Source organism: Paramisgurnus dabryanus, chromosome 9 (assembly GCF_030506205.2).
Source record: "Paramisgurnus dabryanus chromosome 9, PD_genome_1.1, whole genome shotgun sequence".
NCBI lineage: Eukaryota > Metazoa > Chordata > Actinopteri > Cypriniformes > Cobitidae > Paramisgurnus > Paramisgurnus dabryanus.
In genome coordinates this window covers 27,248,330-27,266,850 of record NC_133345.1, presented here as the reverse complement: position 1 = coordinate 27,266,850, position 18,521 = coordinate 27,248,330, and the positions used below count along the sequence as shown (strand labels likewise).

The 18,521-nt window shown below is 37.3% G+C and overlaps 1 protein-coding gene across 1 annotated transcript; it reads right to left on the bottom strand.

The window, feature by feature from the left end:
* Nucleotides 1-507: 507 nt before the first annotated feature.
* On the bottom strand, nucleotides 508-18,031 carry ric8b (RIC8 guanine nucleotide exchange factor B). Its single transcript, XM_065283402.2, has 10 exons — nucleotides 17,721-18,031; nucleotides 16,003-16,050; nucleotides 14,134-14,751; nucleotides 11,789-11,883; nucleotides 10,795-10,945; nucleotides 10,551-10,646; nucleotides 7,686-7,830; nucleotides 7,444-7,588; nucleotides 7,239-7,358; nucleotides 508-1,614 (listed from the first exon to the last, which is right to left on the bottom strand). Exons 1-10 carry the CDS (start codon nucleotides 17,802-17,804, stop codon nucleotides 1,503-1,505), a joined length of 1,614 nt encoding a protein of 537 aa, XP_065139474.1. The 5' UTR covers nucleotides 17,805-18,031; the 3' UTR covers nucleotides 508-1,502.
* Nucleotides 18,032-18,521: the final 490 nt, after the last annotated feature.

Genomic DNA, 18,521 nt, shown 5'->3' with positions numbered 1-18,521 from the left:
AAATTCTGCCGCTCTGTCTTTTGCCACTCGGTCGGCGTAACCGCAGGCATTTTCGCCGAAGGTGACGTTACGTGTATACCTAACCTCTGAATGTATGTGTACTCTTTATATTCCTAAAAAAATGAACTGTATTGTTTTAATTGCCTTTAGAATGAGCTGTTTTTATCTACTTACACCGTGGGTCCCTTTACATAAAAGTCGCCATTCAAGCTTCTAGTGTAGCCCTAAACGGACAAACTGTTCAACAGAGCGCGTTTTGTCACTAAGTACGTTGTCTCAGACGATGACGTGTTTGTCCTGTGGCGGCTACCGTAGCTTCACAATGCGTTTCGAAAGGGAGGGGTAAACTGAGGCATTGGCTACAATTCACAATCTTGCCGCTAGATGCCGCTAAAAATCTACACTGTGGAATTTTAAACACTCCAACAAAAAGGAGTTTCCTTGTTTGTTCCTGTAATATATTCCTAAAAAATACAAATCAAATTTTAGATGACACTGAACAGTGGGTAATAGTGTATTTTTAATTTTATTGCAAATGATTGTCGTAGGAAAACAGAAAACTTTCAATGTTATACCCCTTAACATGCTTAATTTACAATAGAGGTAATAGAAGGTCCAGGCAAGATATACACAACCTTTGGTTGCAGAGGTTTTAAATCAGATAATTAACATAAACATGAAAATATTCTGATATTTTTATTATTTCATGCTTTGTGTCTTAGGTAGAAAACTGTGAACCTTACTAGAAAAAGGGCAAAGAGATTAACATTCTGCAGAATAGTGGCAGAACACCAAAGACAGAAAGTTACAAAAGTTTAGAAAATTATGCAAAAAAAAAGTAATAAAACCAGCCAGAGACTACTGTAAAACACAAGGTATACAATATAACCGGCACTGAATGCACAGTGTAAAATGAAGACAGACAAATTTCTCAATGCAAGGTATTTTATGGCTTTGTCTTGAAATATTTCAAGTAAGGTATGCCAGGTTTCAAAGGAAGATCTGCGAGGCCACAACAGTTATAGTGCTTGTGTTCTCTCAGCCATAGAATTTCATAATAAATACAAACTTGTCAAAACGATATTGATTCTTAAGAGCAACAAACAGTTTCCTCAGGAACATTATGCCACCTGTCAGCCTTTAAAGTAGTTTCAATCTAATTTTAGTGACAAAGTTTACAGTAGTTTGTTGTTTCAGAGACGACGGGTGATTAAGTGTAAGTAAATAACGTACTATTAAACCGTGTTCATTCTGATAACATTGCTGCGATCTACTGATATATCCGAACATCAAAATCTCAAGCTTTCTCTCAACATGACCCACATATCTTTTAAACCAAATTCCTGTTTCTTCACTTTGTTAAATATTTATTGCTCACCACCACACATGCTTCCATAAGAAATGCATGTGCATCTGCAGCAAGTTTCTCCTGTGCACTGAGCAGTTTTTAAGACTGTGGTGGTTTACACCAGTGTGAAGGGTCTGTGTTAGCACAGCTTCTGCTAGTCTGAGTCCGAGTCACTGCTGGGTGGTGGACTGCATCCATGAATGGTCTCCCCTAGGGGCGCTAGAGTGCCATCCTTCCTCACTCCCATCGGCCGGATCAGTTCTTTCCTGTGGAGATAGTAGTACAGTGCTCAGACGTACAGTAGGCAACCTGAGACTTTGCATGTCTATGATGTGGCATGCAAATAAAGAGAAAGGATGAAAGACAAAGAAATAACCAATGCTTGTAGAGCCTTCTATTTTCCACAGAGTTTTGCTCCATTTAGAATTGAATTGAATAGGAATGCAAACAACAGAGACTCAATGTCATTGTGTTAGTAACACCTTTTAGTGCAATTTCAGTACTTTTAGGTGTTGATTTGGTGTAGCACATGTACTGTATTCCTACATGTTCCACAATCCGGGTGTCGCATCCAAATGTAGTGTACAATGAAAAGGTAGTTGAGCCTATATACAGTGAGGAAAATAAGTATTTAAACACCCTGCTATTTTGCAGCTGTATCATACAAATAAATGGTAAAAAAAAAAACATACATTGTGATTTCTGGATTTTTTTTAGATTATGTCTCTCACAGTGGACATGCACCTACGATGACAATGTCAGACCCCTCCATGATTTCTAAGTGGGAGAACTTGCAAAATAGCAGGGTGTTCAAATACTTATTATAAAACGGGCAGTTCTGGTTCTTCATTCTGATTGGTTGAAACGCGTTCTAAGCCGTGATAAAATACACTGGTAACCTCACGGTTCAGACCACATTACATAAGTATCACTGCGCCACTGTTACTGCGTATTGATTTATGAAAATAAACACCACAGTCTTAAATCATATTTTTAATTTGTCTACAATTGCACTATTAATGGCGATATCCAGATGAATGTCAATAAATATTGTTGAGTCATCTCGTCGATAAAGAGAAAACGTTGTCTGAGGATTTTATAACTCAAGTTCATACGTCCGCTATTATCCACTGGGTGGCGATCTTACCCAACTTAAACACTGACGCATTCACTGAAAACACCGTGTAGTACTGTTCATGGCTCCGTCTGAATCTGATCTCTTACTAAAGTTCTTCACAAATATGGAATTATCTCCGCTTTTAATAAAAAAATTTGAGAGGTGATAAGAGATCAAATGAAGGTAGGATGAAATGTTTTTTTTTTTTTTTTGTTTCAAAGCGGATGGTCTGTTCTTTCATTTGATATTTTATGTTTATATAAAGAAGATAATTTTCTGGAAGGCATTAAACTAAAACTGGGTGGCAACTTAAAAAAAAAAAAAAAAAAAAAACGCTGACAGGGAAAGAGTTCAGCATGCTTCCAAGCATATTTGATCATCACTTCAACAGTTGCACTATATAAATGTTAATGTATAAATTAGATGAATGGTGATTTATAAAATAAACACCACAGTCTTAAATCATATTTTCATTGTGTCTTTGCTGTGTCTGTGTTGGTTGGGAACTGCGCTCTGTTTCAGTCACACTTGATTCTGAGGAACTACTGGCGGAAGAGTAATATTTGTACTAATATAAATACAACTTTTTTGGGTTTTATTTTATAAAATCCCGCTAACGTTATGCATATGAAGTAACCGTTTTATAAACGCAATAAACCCCTCGAAGCGTTGGGTTACCAGTGCATTTTATAACAGCTAAGGGGGTTTAGGCACTCCGCTTCGCGTCGTGCCTAACAACACCCCTTAGCTGTTATAAAATGCACTGGTAACCCACTGCTTCTCGGGGTTTATTGCTTTATTTTCCTCACTGTATCTTTAAAATATTAAAAAAGAAAACAAAGTGCATTTTGAATATGAGAAGACAGTTACACAGTTATAAGCTCTGCAATACAGTGCTTTTCCATAACTTTTTTGTGCAATGTTCATGGTTGAACTATTAACATTTAGCTCTTAAGAAGCTAAACTGCAATTTTTTTAAAAAGTAAGTGAGTTAAGTAATTTAAAGGCAAAATATTGGATACAGGATGTGTGCATCTTTTTGAAAATCCATGTTTCAAGTAAAAGAAATATAAAAGGTAAAAATAGGGTTAAAAGTTTGGCCCCGCAACATATTTACATTTTTAAAATCTGGTCCTCGAAGAAGAGTAGTTCACTGCCCTACAGTGTGATCAGGATCTGACGTGAAGTGGAGGGTCTTGTATCACACTGAAGGGGCTTATTTTGTGATAACAACCGGCTGCCTGTGTACATTATCCCGCTTATTACACTGACTTTTTAAATAAGGTAAGAAAAATGAAATACTGATTTAAAATATTTTGAAGACCTTCCGCATGGAAAACCAATTTACTTTCGGTTTTAAGTGTTAAGTGTGCATCATTTTAAAGGGACACATTGCGCCTGCAATTATTAATATTAATATTATGCAGCACCTAAAAACAGTTCCCTGCTATTGAAAGTAACCAAGGGGACTATTTTCGGGCAGTGCGTTATATCACTACGCCTGCTGCAGCCATGATACAGCAGCAAAGTTCTTGATTATTACGCCAGAATGAGATTATAGTTCCTAGCCATATCTGCCTACAAAATCGCAACTTTTAATTTTCTGTCGGTCTTAGTACACAATGTAACTACAGAAGAGTCAAAGTTTTAAATAGGAAAAATATTGAAACTTTTTGGTCATTTTTTTGTGCGATGCTAATGGTCTAATCCGATTCAATGTATGCTAAGCTATGCTAAAAGTGGTAGCGCCAGACCCGGAGATTAGCTGCATGGGTTCCAAAACGGTAAAAATCTAATTTTTAACTATAGGTTAGGTGGAAAATTAGCATATTTTCAAAAAAAGTGGAGTGTCCCTTTAACAGCCTCTCATGGCTTTACTTTTCTCAAAACTGTCTGCATGCCTAAAAAAAGCACCAAAACACAGAATCACGTAAAATATAACCCTAATCTTTTTACCCTAAAGATTCATTGTGCTCACATCTTGTCAACTTTGTTTTTCAGACGGCTAATTTGTCACCACAATCCACCTGCTCGTTGAAAGAAACCCTTTGTACTGACCATTGTAGGTGCCCACTAAAGAGACGTGTTGATGTGTACAACATCTTTCTTTGCCTTTACATCTGGTCGCACAAGAGCCCTTGGAATCACAACCGTAAGGACGCCCTTCCAAACCTGCTCCCCAATCCCAGAGCGTCCCTTCCCCCCGGTCCTGCAGTTTAATTACGGGATCAGTGCTCATTCTAATCTCTTCAAAGCCGCGGCCGCTTCTCCACGCTAATCCAATTATATCTGCACCCTGTGTCACCAGCACACACCAAGATGATTTACCAGACTATTATCCAATCAAAGCACGGCCGAAGATGATTTATAAGAACATTATCCAATCAAAGCTGGCGAAAATGCTCTTTTGCATTCATTTATGGAATTCAAACACATATAATGATTGAAGGTTTTTCGATCTGTTGCAGTAAATAGCAAACACTGTATCAATGTATCATAGTAAAAGGAAAGAGTCATAAAAGAATTCATTATTTAAAAAAAGTGAAAAGGTTACTTTTGGGTGCAAAAACTGCTTCAATCTTAGTTTATAGGTCAGTGCTGCATTGCTAGCCTCAAAACCACTTGACGTCAAATGCATGTCAAGATGAGTAATAACAGAGTAAACAAGAAAGATCACTTGCCAAGAGGAAACCAAGATATTTTCTCAGTGTTCCTTAACAATACATTACAGACAGATAGCAGGAACACAAAAGTTAAAAATGTCTCATAAGCAAAATTGGTTATTTAATAAGTTAAACATTTCAACAGGTTTGCCTAGATAAAAATTTCCACGCAGACCCCTGCATATATGTGACCCTGGACCACAAAACCAGTCATAAGGGTAATTTTTAAAATGTATACATCAAATAAATAAGCTTTCCATTGATGTTTGGTTTGTTAGGATAAGACAATACTTGGCCAATATACAACGATTTGAATATCTGGAACTTGAGTGTGCAAAATCTATAAATATTGGAGAAAATCACTTTTAAAGTCCAATGAAGTCTGTGTAAAGCAGCGCATTTAATGAAAAGTTTTAAGGGCTCTGTACACTGTGAGTACCTTGTTGACTGAATGGGGAAAGTTGTAAGCCTTTGCATACACCAAACTTGAATGGAAAGTTCAAGAAACGGATATCAAAGTTTGTAGGCGAGTTTCTGTCCAATTTTGATCGTAATTTTGCTGCATCCACTCAGAAAGTTTTTATATATTTACCGTAGGAAATGTACAAAATATCTTCATGGGACATAATTTGACTCATATTGACTCATGCAGTGTATATTTTGCTTTTTCTACAAATATACCCTTGCGACTGGTTTTGTGGTCCAGGGTCACATATAGGCAGCAAAGGATATGATTTCACACCTTAAAGTGCTGTTGTTTTTATCCACATATCACAGATTCCAACATGCCGTTATTGTTGCCTTTGTTAATATTGCACAAAACTTTAATTTTCAGTTTTTCTTCCATTTACATATCCTGTTCACACGTCTTCACATGATAAAAAAAATCGCAAGTCAGAGTTCACCAAACTTAAACTTAGAAACATGCCTAAATGCATTTTTTTAACATGAGCTTGCATTTCCAGTTTTCTGCATTTGCATGAGTATAAATGGAAGTCAATGGATTGAAAAGTTGGTGTGACTGCAGCAGAAGTTAAGGCTAGGGGATAGAAAATATTAGCCTGGAATGAAAACCAGTGATGTCCTCAGTGATACAGTCAAACGTGCGTGTGTGTGTGTGTGCGCGTTTGTGTGTGTGTGTGTGTGTGTGTGCGCGTTTGTGTATACGGGCGGGTGGAGAGTCAGTGCTAATTGGACAGCAAGTCAAACAGCAGACATGGGGTGGGACATTCCTGCATGGACATGATGCGTCTCCCCAGCAGCCACAGTGGAGAGCACCAGTGACTGGTGTCCCTCTTCCCTCCCTCTCCTTACAACACCTCCCTCATCCAGATAAAGAGAACCGAGGAAACGAGGATCCATTCTAAAGGCAGGAATCTGTTTCACTCGGGCACACGCTGCTCATTACAGCTCAAGCAACCTATGTTCGGACAATGCAAGTCCTCTTGTGTTTGCAAACGTTTGCAAAATCCCCCACCATACATACACAGACACACACACAACACCTAATTGATCCTGTGTCTCAGGCCACTCATGTCTGAGCACAATGTCCGGCACCTTAGCTGAATACAACGAGCGGCCTATGAAAGGAAAACACGTATATGTATTACAAAACCTCAATGCACCGTACAAAAGAGTCCGAGCCCCTGACCCTGCTGTGTGCGCCAATTAGTTGGTAATTAATGCAGCGGGGTTGCGGTGGCCAGTCGGTGCGCATTGACTCCCGTTGAATGCGGAAGCGCAGAGGAAGGCCAGCTGTAAATGAGGCAGAGGCCGACGGTCAAGATTCCTGCCTTAATGAATTGGTTGGTAGGGAGCGCGATGAGAGCAACGCCGTCGCACCTTTCGCCGGTGAATCGCTAGCTGCGCTGATGGTTGTTTATGAAAAGGTCAACATGAATGTGGCCTTGTGCATACCGAGCCTTTGAGATGGGCGACAAGAAAACTAACACAATGTTTTTTTACCATCAAATATCAAAGGAGGGACTTCTGGTTTAAACAAGACGATGAAACTTGAAAAAGCAATTGACCGTGATATTACTAAGAAATGCTATGTGGATAAAACATTAGGCATGCTGATAGGATACAACTCCATTTTATAAAGTCTCACCTTGATAATTCATCGATCATATGTACAAGTCTCTGAGCTTCATACTCTTTCTGTTCCTCTGTCATCTCTTCCATGGGGTTTGGCATTGGGTGCTCTATGTGACCTGTGATGGGATTAATGCTGAAAAACACAACATTAAAACATTAAGAAACCCTGCTATTCTGCAAAATGAAAGAAGATAACTGTAGCTATGAAGTGCACTTACAATGGTTTGGCTGACTTGTACTCTTCAGTGTCCGAGTCTTCATCAGATGAGTACTCCGTCTCACCCCTGCCTCCAGCCAGAAGCCCTCGTGCCATCAGCAGCCCCGCGGCATTGCCATAACCCGTGTACTTCAACAGATTATCCACTGCACCAGAAGATAAACAGTTACGATTCAATTAAATTCAATTCCTGCAATTTATTAACTATAAAGTCACGCAAACTATTTGAAAGAATACACTCACCACTCTCTTTACAGAGCACAAACAAGAACTCAGCAGCGCCCTGTTTCACTGCCATGTCTATATGCGTCATGAGACGCACCAGTTTGTTCCGAACCGTGCAGCCGATTTCTGGTCTTTCCTTCACATCCTTTAGAGGTGGCAACACCTGTGTATAGCAAAGCAAGGTGATACGTTCATTAAGCAACTAAAGACATAGAAAGCTGCAGGGATAAGGCATTTTTGTAGGCAAACCTGAAAAACAAATTAGCATTTTAACACTTCTGGTTCTTTTAACTCTTTCTCTGTCAGCCTTTTTTTGCCCGACGGCAATTTTGGGTATTTTCACAAAGGTTTCACAAAATGCTATCCAGAAAAAAATTCTTCTATAAATATATAAACATACAAATAAATCAAATGAAAGAACAGACCCTCTAAACTCTTAAATATGGGTAGGTTTCTTCAAAAATACCACATTTTGAGCAAAAAACTGAAATAATTGCATTTTTGTAAAGGAATTTTGTTAAAGATCAGATTCAAAATGATTATCAAAAGATACACGAAGTTTAAAATAAATTAAATTAGTTTTTGCTTCAGTTTTTTATAAATTGGGTATGAAAGTGGATAATAGCGGATTTACAGATTACCGTAAAAACTCGCCAGGAATTGGCAGGGAAATGTTTTCTCTTAATTTGACGAGATAACTCATCGATTTCACCAATAGAGGTCACATTTTTAAAACAATAACAAAGGAAAAGCTTAATGACAATGGGAGAGGTTGTTTTCACCATCAAGAGAACTTATAGAATTCAATAATCATGTTTATGACTGAGGTTATTAATATATTTTTATTAATTGCATTATTTTATGCCACTTCAGCATTTGTCCAATCGTGATGCTATAGTTTCTACCAGCTAAAACCAAGGATAGCGCCATTTTTTAAAATAGGATTTATATAAAATGTATTAAATCCCTGGGAACTTTTGGGATAAAACCAAGGATAGCGGCATTTTTTAAAATAGGATTTTTATATATTTTTTTTTAAATCCCTGGGAACTTTTGGGATAATGTAAGTACAAGGGATGTACCGAATCCAGGATTCGCCCGAATAGTGGGCTTTTTGACAGGGTTCGGGTTCGGCAAAATCGTAGTTTTTTCTTCCACCGAACCGAACCTTAGGCTTGCGCTACGCTGGTCAACGTCACGCGGCCGTTGATTACACACATCGGGTCCTGACGTGGAGATAAGCATTTTTTTTCGGTGAGCCTTAGGGGCGGTTCACATTTCATGGACGCACCTGGAAAAAACTAGCGCATCACACCTCATCACTTTCATTATGCATAGGCTTATGGTAATTGTCAAAATAGTTTTTCCCACTTGTCATCCTGGCATAAACACAATTAACTCTTTCACCGCCAGCGTTTTTTTAAAAAGTTGCCAGCCAGCGCCAGCGTTTTTCATGATTTTCACCAAAGTTTAATGCCTTCCAGAAAATGTTCTTCTTTAAATATATAAACATACAATATACCAAATGAAAGAACAGACCCTCTGCTTTCAAACAAAAAAAAACGTTTCATCCTACCTTTAGTGGTTCTTTTGCAATCAGGTTTTGAATATGGGTAGGTTTTTGCAAAAACACCATATTTTGAGCAAAAAGCAAAAATAATTCCATATTTGTGACGGACTTTTCATAGAGATCCCATTCAGAGCGATCTTTAAAACAGACACGGACATGCAGCAGCTTGCCATAGGGCAATACTTCCGGTTTTAAAAAGTTGCGGAAGGGCGCCACCTGGTGGATAATAGCGGTATTGCGGAAAGACGGAAAATCTCGTCATTGGCGGGGAAGCGTTTTCTCTTAATTGACGAGATATCTCGTCAATGGCGGGGAAAGAGTTAATGTGTTTTACTGTGTTAATGGAATAAGGATGTGAGTAGGATTCGGTATTCGGTTTCCGATTCGGCCGAATCTTAAACAATGGATTCGGTATTCGGCCGGACCCAAAAAATCTGGATTCGGTGCATCCCTAGTAAGTACACAACTGCATGAAACATATCACACTGTGCAAGTGGTTTTGGGATATTTCATTACAAAAATATTACATATTGTGGCTTTAAATAAGATCTTAGGGTATCAACAATATAAAACACATTAGTAATACCCTAACTCGTGATTTTTTTATAGGTGTCTTAAAATGGGGCAACAGTGGTTGAGTGGTTCATATAGGTTGTCTACAAATCGGAAGGTTGGTGGTTCAATCCCCGTCAAGGTGCCCTTGAGCAAGACACCTAACCAGCTGCTCCAGACGAGCTGGATGGCGCCTTGCATGGCTGACACCGCCGTCGGTGTATGAATGTGTGGGTGAATGGGTGAATGTGAGGCAAACAAGTTGCAACATTGGACTACAGACGTTGTCAGGAACTTCATCATTATGTATGAAAATCTCAAAAAGAACGCAACATTGGCACAATTTCCAATAAAGATTAATCCAAAGAGTATTTTCTTATCAGGGAATATGCTTTTTAATCTTTTAAATAAAATTTGACTTTTTAATTTCGGAAGCTTGGCGTTGATGACACTGGAGTCGAGCGACCATAGTGTAGTTCGCTTAAGGCATAAGGTATATCTTAATGGACAAAACGTCTAAGTATCATGACTTTTTGTTAATCGAGAGCTAACTTTTTGTAATAATCCAAAAGCCTATGGAAAAATCCAATTGAATTTTTGCTAACTGCTAAGAGAGTCCATTTAAAGCTTACATTTGGGTTGGCCAACAAAAATCCCTGCAGCTCTCTATACTGCACAACTAAAGCACTAGCAAAGAAGCTAAACCCTAGATGTAGTTCTTAGGTTAATGAATCGCACTAAGCATGAACTCAATCCTGCACCTGGATCTTGAGGTATCTTCGGATTTCCCTGTGGTATCTGGAGCCCTCAGTCATTAAATTCAGAACGGGTGTCAGGCCTTCTATGAAGTTGGACCCCTGTGTAAATAAATGCACATTGTATTTATGCAACAAGGAACCATCCAGGAGGGTTGTAAGTAGAGATGCACCAATATTACATTTTCCCACCAATACTGATAGCCAGTACCAATCTCTAAATTGTTAGGGTTCCTCTGAATTCAACTACCTTGTCAATCCTCTTCTCCATAAAATCTAGCAGCACCTGCACTGCGTCCATGTTTTTCCCACCATACTTTTCCAGCCCACCTTGGACAGGGACGTCTATGAGAACATCCAGACATTGGACTGGAAGGTTACTTAGGAGATTTATGGCATGACTGAGAGAAATAACAAATAAAGATTTTAGTCCACAAAATGATAAAAACATAGCATGCAACTCTTAAAAATAGGAATGTTGGAGTTAACCTAGCTAGAAAGATGGATTTCCCCTATACTTGAATTGTATGTTCAGCTGTGTCACAAAAGCAACTGCCTATGACGTGGCAGCACCCCATGTAAATAGCTTGTAAATATTTGCATGCTGCTTTCAAATACATTTAACAATCTTCTCTGACGTAAAAGAGCATTAAACTCGTATCACATTCCAGGAATGCGAAACATGAACAGGCATTTTGAAATTCGCAAAGAAAGTAAACCTTCATTTGAATAACAATGGTGCATCTACTGACCGAGACTAGTTCAGCACATTCAGTGCACTTTGTTAATGGGGGAGCATAGAGTTAGTCATTTTGGAGAGCTGTAGAACGCATTGAGAGAAGGTAGCATTCCACAAACGTGAAAGGGCTTGTGACTGCATCACTATGAACACAATGAGTCGAGCCCAAATAAACGGGGGGGAGTTTTTAGAATGCGTTGAGCTGTCTCGACAAGGGGTGTGTCATTAATCACTCAGACATATCGCCATTAACATTCACCTCACTTGCATTTCATTTGCTTTCTGGCTCACTGCAACCTTAACTTTTTACACTATAAGTGACCCAGTCCTTGAAAACCCAGCTATAGTCATTTTTTTGTGTGATTTACTGTTTTCTACATAAAATTGTAAAGAACGTTCTGTGAAAAAACAAACTTGATATCTTTGATATTGACTGCGTAAGATCATGTCAAAGATTGAAACTTTGTAAAGATTTAGTTTTTGGATTCAGTTGTGTGATCTGTACCTGTGAGCCTCCTCTGTTTTATCTTCTGAATGTGTCTTCAGCATTAGGATATGACGCGTGATACCTACAATTAGCCGAAGCTGATGCTCATTATCCTATCAAACAAAAAATAAACTGCTGTTAGTATTAAGACATTAGGCTTGCAACATGACAGCACAATAGTGGAGAAATACGGATATCTTTTAAAAACACGAACTACTGCTGGTAGCATGAAAACTAAGTGTTGATCTGATATCAGTGTGATGCTGACCATATAGAAACCAAGACAAAGCCAGGAAACCAATAATACTTAACATTACTTCAATGATCATTCACTGGACAAAGGAATGTGCACTTACATAGTTTCATCTACTAGGTGCCCTCCCAGTAAATAGGGGTGGGGGTGGGATCTTTAGCATTTAAAACTAGATTTTTACATTTCTGCAGAACTGGCTAATATGGTGGTGTGGGTGGTTATCAGGGCATTGCTCTTCAAAGAGTTGTTTGTATGTTTATTCTTCATGGCATTCCAGCACCTATGGCTATATTCATGGAGAAGACTGGTTAATCTTTACCAAGGGGTCACCTTCCCATCTCTATCATGAAGCCAATATGGAAGCGACTTAAACTGCAATTCATCGACTGGCCACTAGGGTGGTCCCTTTTTTACTTTTAAAAGTTCATGTTCTCACCCCACCAATATGTTTTAAAAAAATAAAAAGTGGGCAAAATGTTTTCACTATTAATAAATATTTAGAGGTTGCTCAAGACCTTTGAATTTTAACACATGTGATACTTTGTGCTAGCATGTATAATTGTTTAAAGGTGACATAGAATGATCGAACGGGGTATTTATTCTTGTTCTGTGAAAATTTTTTTGTTTGGGTTTGTAATGCCCTAGAAGCTTCCTTAAAACCTCTCTCAGATAGCTCTATTATGGTGGGGGATTTTAAACAAGTGGTTTTGCACCTATTTGGCTCCCCCTACTGGCTTAACTTGCAATCTCATTACTGATTGGCTGACTTTGCTGCCACTCAAAAAATGTAGCCAATTATTTTAAAGTGGAGGGGCAGTGAGATGCCTGTGATGTCATAAGCATCAGTTTTTCAGATTGGGCCGTTTTCTGGCTGACATTTCTTAAAGAGGAATTTCTATGAGACTGAGATGTTTAGTATGTCTAGCACTTTTTGTATGTTTGTGAATGCGGGTAGACTACCATTATTCAACAAGGAGAAGGTAAAAAAATGTTTTCATTCTCTGTCCCCTTTAATAATATATACTTATGGCAGCAATGGACTTATTTGACCATGCTTCATGCAATTAAAACTCCTGTTTTAGTTGTGATATGTCTTTTAAAGCAATAAAGCTTCAATGTAAATGAAGCACAATAGACAATATACACTGAGACAATGGCTGAAGCAACACGAATGAAACCCCAGATGTTTATATGACACCTTTCGCACAGCTCCCGGAAAATTGTCATTAAACTGCCTGCATAAGAGGGCCTGCATGAACACAAACACATCCCGAAATTAATCCCAGGATTGGTCCCGGAATGGGGACCTAGTAACATTGCCGGAACGCGCCCTGTGTGAACAGAAGGCATGAAAATTGTGTACGGGGGGTGACGTAGTAATGATGCATCTTGGACCAGAGGTTTTAAATGCAGATTAACTTTCACGACAAAAAATGTCTGCAAACTAAAATGAAGCCGAGATAAGTGAGCTCCTCCCCATTCGCGCTAAAACTGGCAGCGTTCGGCAGCTTAATGGAACTGTACGCAATGCGGTAGTTTATGAAAAAATGCATGAGCGTAGTTTCTAGAGAGAGAAAACTCAAGGAAATTTAACGTTAGCCTTTACGTTATCACGGGATGTGTGTGAATGCACAAGCATATTCCGGAAAATCACTTCCAGCGTGAACCGACCAAAATCAAATGATCCCAGGACAAATCTGCATATTTTCCAAAATCTGTGTGTGAAACAGATATTCTGGTTCCTAGCTACAACAGGGTGAATAAAAAAATTGTAGCTGAAATTATGCAGAGACAAGGACTCCTGCCAAAAGGTTATAACACTATAAGCTGAACAGTCTGATAAAACTAAACATACAACTGTGTTGAAGAAAAACAGGCCCTTTTTTTATACCAGCCCTTAAACACATTGTGTTATAGGGGCAAGAGCAGTGATTTAATTCAGCTTCAATTATTTAACAACAGTATACCGGTCAAGTGAAGACTTAATGTCCATCTCAGCTTTCTTTTTCACTTAGTAAACAGCAGATTTAGTTTTAAATAAAAAAAAATGTATAAATATTATTTATCAACATAGGTTTGCTGTTCAATAAAAACTGTTGCTCATGCTCACCTCATCACTGGATTCAGACATAGTGATGTTGAAGAGAGCTTTAAGGGCTTCCATGGCACGGTCATTGTTCTCTGTAGAAATGGGCAGGCCATCTGGGTCAGGAGGCGCGACCTCATACGGTCCTACCCAGTGCACGTCAAGGGTCCGTTCCAGCACATCAGTAAGCAGCCTCAAGGCGCCCACCTCTTTCCTCAATTTGCTACGAACATCCATCCGCAAGGCGGAGAGCAAAAACACCAGCCGAAGGGAGAACAAGCCCACTTCATGTTGAGAGGAGCTAACCGAATGCAAGCGGGCACACAGGCCCTCTGCCAGTTGTACGTCAGCTCCTACCTGCTGAGCGGCAACGCTGTTAAACAACACATTACACAGGCACTTAAGAGCCTCCACCACAACCCTTTCCTCCTCTCCTGACTGTGTTTCCTCCAACGTCTTTCCGTCATCCCCCAAAGCACGAATCCGGGCCAGCCCAGCTAGGGTGAGAATGCCATCCTGGGTGGCTACAGGTCCCAGAACACGCTTGTCTCTGGAAAGGATACGCATGGTCCCCAAGCAGGTGCTTTGGCAAAGTGGTCGAGCTGACCGACGGAGAACTGTAAGCAGTCCTTGACATAACTTCTGCAGAGGCAAACACACATCATTTAGGTTAGGGGAGAACAGGGACGAAAGTAAAAAAAAACATTCTCAAAACCCGACTACATGTGCATTCCAAATTATGTCAGCATCTTTAGCATGCAACCCTTGACAGAGCTGACAAATATTGTGTTAATCCATTCTCGTTTCCTGCATGTAGGTCCGGAAAGCTGTTTTCGACCGTGGTAAGTAAATTCCTAAATCGTAATTTTTTTTCAAATTATCGCGTTGTGTTTCTTGTTTCATGTGTTACAGTACTGATCAATCTACAGGTTATTTAGTGCTGTAACACATCCTGAAGGTTTTCAAAATAAAAGTAAATAGGGTTTAAATGTCAGGAGTTCCTGTCGGTACGAAAGTAACACTTTTGTACCGCTGCTAATAGTGTTGCATTATGTTGAGAATTTAATTTAATTTAATTTAATTTAATTTAATTTAATTTAATTTAATTTAATTTAATTTAATTTAATTTAATTTAATTTAATTTAATTTAATTTAATTTAATTTAATTGTTCAAACTGTTTAATTTTTTTCAACAATTCAGGTTTGTGCTTCAAGTTGCTTTTAAAAATTTGATGAAAATACAATTTAATAATTTTTTGCGAAGATAAATTACAAAATATGTTTGCAGTTACATATTAACAAGGTCACAGTCATGTATATTTACTAAAGACATCTATCTTGTTCTATTGTGTTACTTTTGTCCCAGCTGACAGGGTCAAATGTAACAATGCACTACTTATGTTCAAAGTAAAATTATACTGAAGTCATTTTACATTTGTTCAAAATTCCACCTGGTATTGATAGACCACACTTGTGAGTTATTGACCAGAGCAAAAATTTGTCTCCGTTTTAAAAAATAATTTATCAAAATTAAGTTTTTCTGAAAAATGGTACTTTCGCCCCTGCTCTCCCCAATTAATTGTTTATGTTGTTAAACATAGCAAAATTCAAGGTTATATATATATATATATATATATATATATATATATATATATATATATATATATATATATATATATATATATATATATATATATATATATATATATATATATATATATATATATATATATATAGATTGCAAGTAACACAACAAAAAAAACATACCAATGTTGAATAAATCTCTAATATGTAATAATTTATCTCACACTAAACTTAATTGTGTTGAACTCAAGTAAAGTCAATTGTGGTGAGATATGATACACAGAAATAGGTCACAAATATGTTACTCACAATTCGTGCATCTTCCTCTTCGCGGTCAAAGGCAAATGTGTGGCTGTTCTGCAATGAAAAGTAAACTTTCTTAAACAATATGAATATGTAATAAACAAATATAATACCATTATGATAGTAAGACCATTTAAAATGTTAACTTTAAGCAGTGCATACACATTTGTTTTGAGAGATTTTAGTATGTAGCAAATAATAATATGGTTTTAGAGTACACTGAATCACCATGGCTCTAACTTAACTAAAAATAAATGTAAAACAAATATAATGTCTAAAAACAAAACAATGTCTAAAAACAAACAAAGAGCTCAGGTGCAAAACCCTCTAAGTGCACCTGACATGTTTTTTTGTAAATTAGCTTTTTTTTTATCAGATTCTTAATGGATTCTGCCAACCAATCGATATTTCTAAATGACCTGAGGTTGGAATTAAGTGGATTTGGAGTGACAGTGTTTTATGAATGCATTATACATGCCGAGAGCATAATAGGTTAATATCATTATCTTATTTTTGACGAAGGTGGTGTTTAACAGCTTTTGCATCTGTGCTCCTCACATGTAAAATAACCAAAAAAACCTTTGATTGAGGCAAATGATTCTTTTTAAAACATCATAGTAAAACATTACATTAAAGTGGATCTGCATGAATTGCAAAACTGGCATTTGTGCAAGCATTTTCAGAGATAAACTGGAAATACAAAAACATCCTTCGAGAACAACTCCTCCCAATCATCCAAGAACAATTTGGTGATGAACAATGCCTTTTCACCATAATGGAGCACCTTACCATAAGGCAAAAGTGATAACTAAGTGACTTGGGAAACAAATCAACACAATTTGAATGACTTTAATCCTATTCAGTACTTTGTGATCAATCCTCAAGAGGTGTGTGTACAAACCAAAACCGAAATATTCTGACAAACTCCAAGCATTGATTATGCAAGAATTAGGTGCCATCAGTAAGGATATTGCCCAGAATATGATTGACAGCAAGCATGTGTGTACACACTGCAAATATTATTGTACTTAATATAATTGTCAATAAAGACCTTTGACACTTATGAAATTAAATGCTTGTAATTATACTTTAGTATACTTATAGTAACATCTGATAAAAAGATCTACAAACACTGACTTTGCGAAAATTAATATTTGTGTCATTCTCAAAACTTTTGGCCAATGCACTTTTAGACAATACTAATACATTCCAACAATGGTTTCTTACGTTCTTTGTTTGTGACAGCACTTCTGACACCTGTCATTAGATTTGCTACTTCAGCTTCCTGCTGCTTTTTTAAGTTAAAACGTTTAAATCCGATGTTCATGTCAACTTAAAAATCCGTTTCCTCCTGATTGTAACACAATACTTATTCATAATAGAAAACCATCACATATTTAAGTGAAAATAATAAAGTTTTGTGTGAAATAACCGGTTGTTTGTATGATGGCTAACAGCTGGAGGATGCTAGCTTTCTGTCCAAGGATAAATGGAGGAATGCCTCGCCCCTCTATCCATTAAATATATACGAAAACACGTTTAATAGCTCACAAACCAAGTTTTTATCACTGAATCCATCGCATTTTTAGTAAATTAAATCCACACATCGCGTGTGTTTAGGTTATCAGGAGGCTAACTCGCTAACATCTTCACTGCTAGCGCGCACATAACTAAACAACATCAGATAGCCAAAGTGCTAACTGCATGAAACTCTCAGTCTTTACCTCTGTGTTATACTCCTGCAAAAGCTTTTCAACTCTTGTATCATCTCCACCGTCGATCTCTGACAGAATAACGCTTAAACTCATCTTCGTATGTTGTTTTTGCTCGAGATCGCCAAGTTAAACTGACAGTCCTTCTTATAACAACAACGACCAGAATGGGTCACACAACACACCTCCTGTTTCTCCCTCACATCTCTTTAACTTTTAGTTTCACTCGTCAAACGTCATAATTACGACCACACCGGTTTTTTTTTTTTTTTAAACAAAACTCCCCAAGCCACATATCACGTTATCTATCTACGATCTTCTTCATAAACAACCGGGTTTACAAAAACAATTTAACTTAAAACCACCAGGGACACATAAACCACAGTTTACAATTACAATAGTTTGGTAAATATATATATATATATATATATATATATATATATATATATATATATATATATATATATATATATATATATATATATATATATATATATATATATATATATATATATATTTACAATAGTTTATTTAAAACACAAAGATACTGTAACTATTGTAGTAATAATTATATAAAATTTAATTTATATGAAATGCTCGTGGCAAATTTTCAGCATTAAGTTATAAGACGTAGGCCTAATATAACATTTCATAATCCAGAATATAATAAAACGTCTGTCCACAGTCCTCTTCATAACACCTCTGTTTACAATAACAAGAACCCGTTTACAATTAAATTTTATGAAAAAAAATTTTTTTATCAAACTGTAATTGTTATCACCTGATAATTAATAAGGTAAATTTACTGGATTT

Coding starts and splice junctions, on each gene's coding strand:
- ric8b (XM_065283402.2), bottom strand. CDS start 17,804: ATGAGTTTAAGCGTTATTCTGTCAGAGATCGACGGTGGAGATGATACA. Junction 16,051..17,720: donor TGCAGGAGTATAACACAGAG/GTAAAGACTGAG, acceptor TTTTCATTGCAG/AACAGCCACACATTTGCCTT. Junction 14,752..16,002: donor AAGAGGAAGATGCACGAATT/GTGAGTAACATA, acceptor TTGCCTCTGCAG/AAGTTATGTCAAGGACTGCT.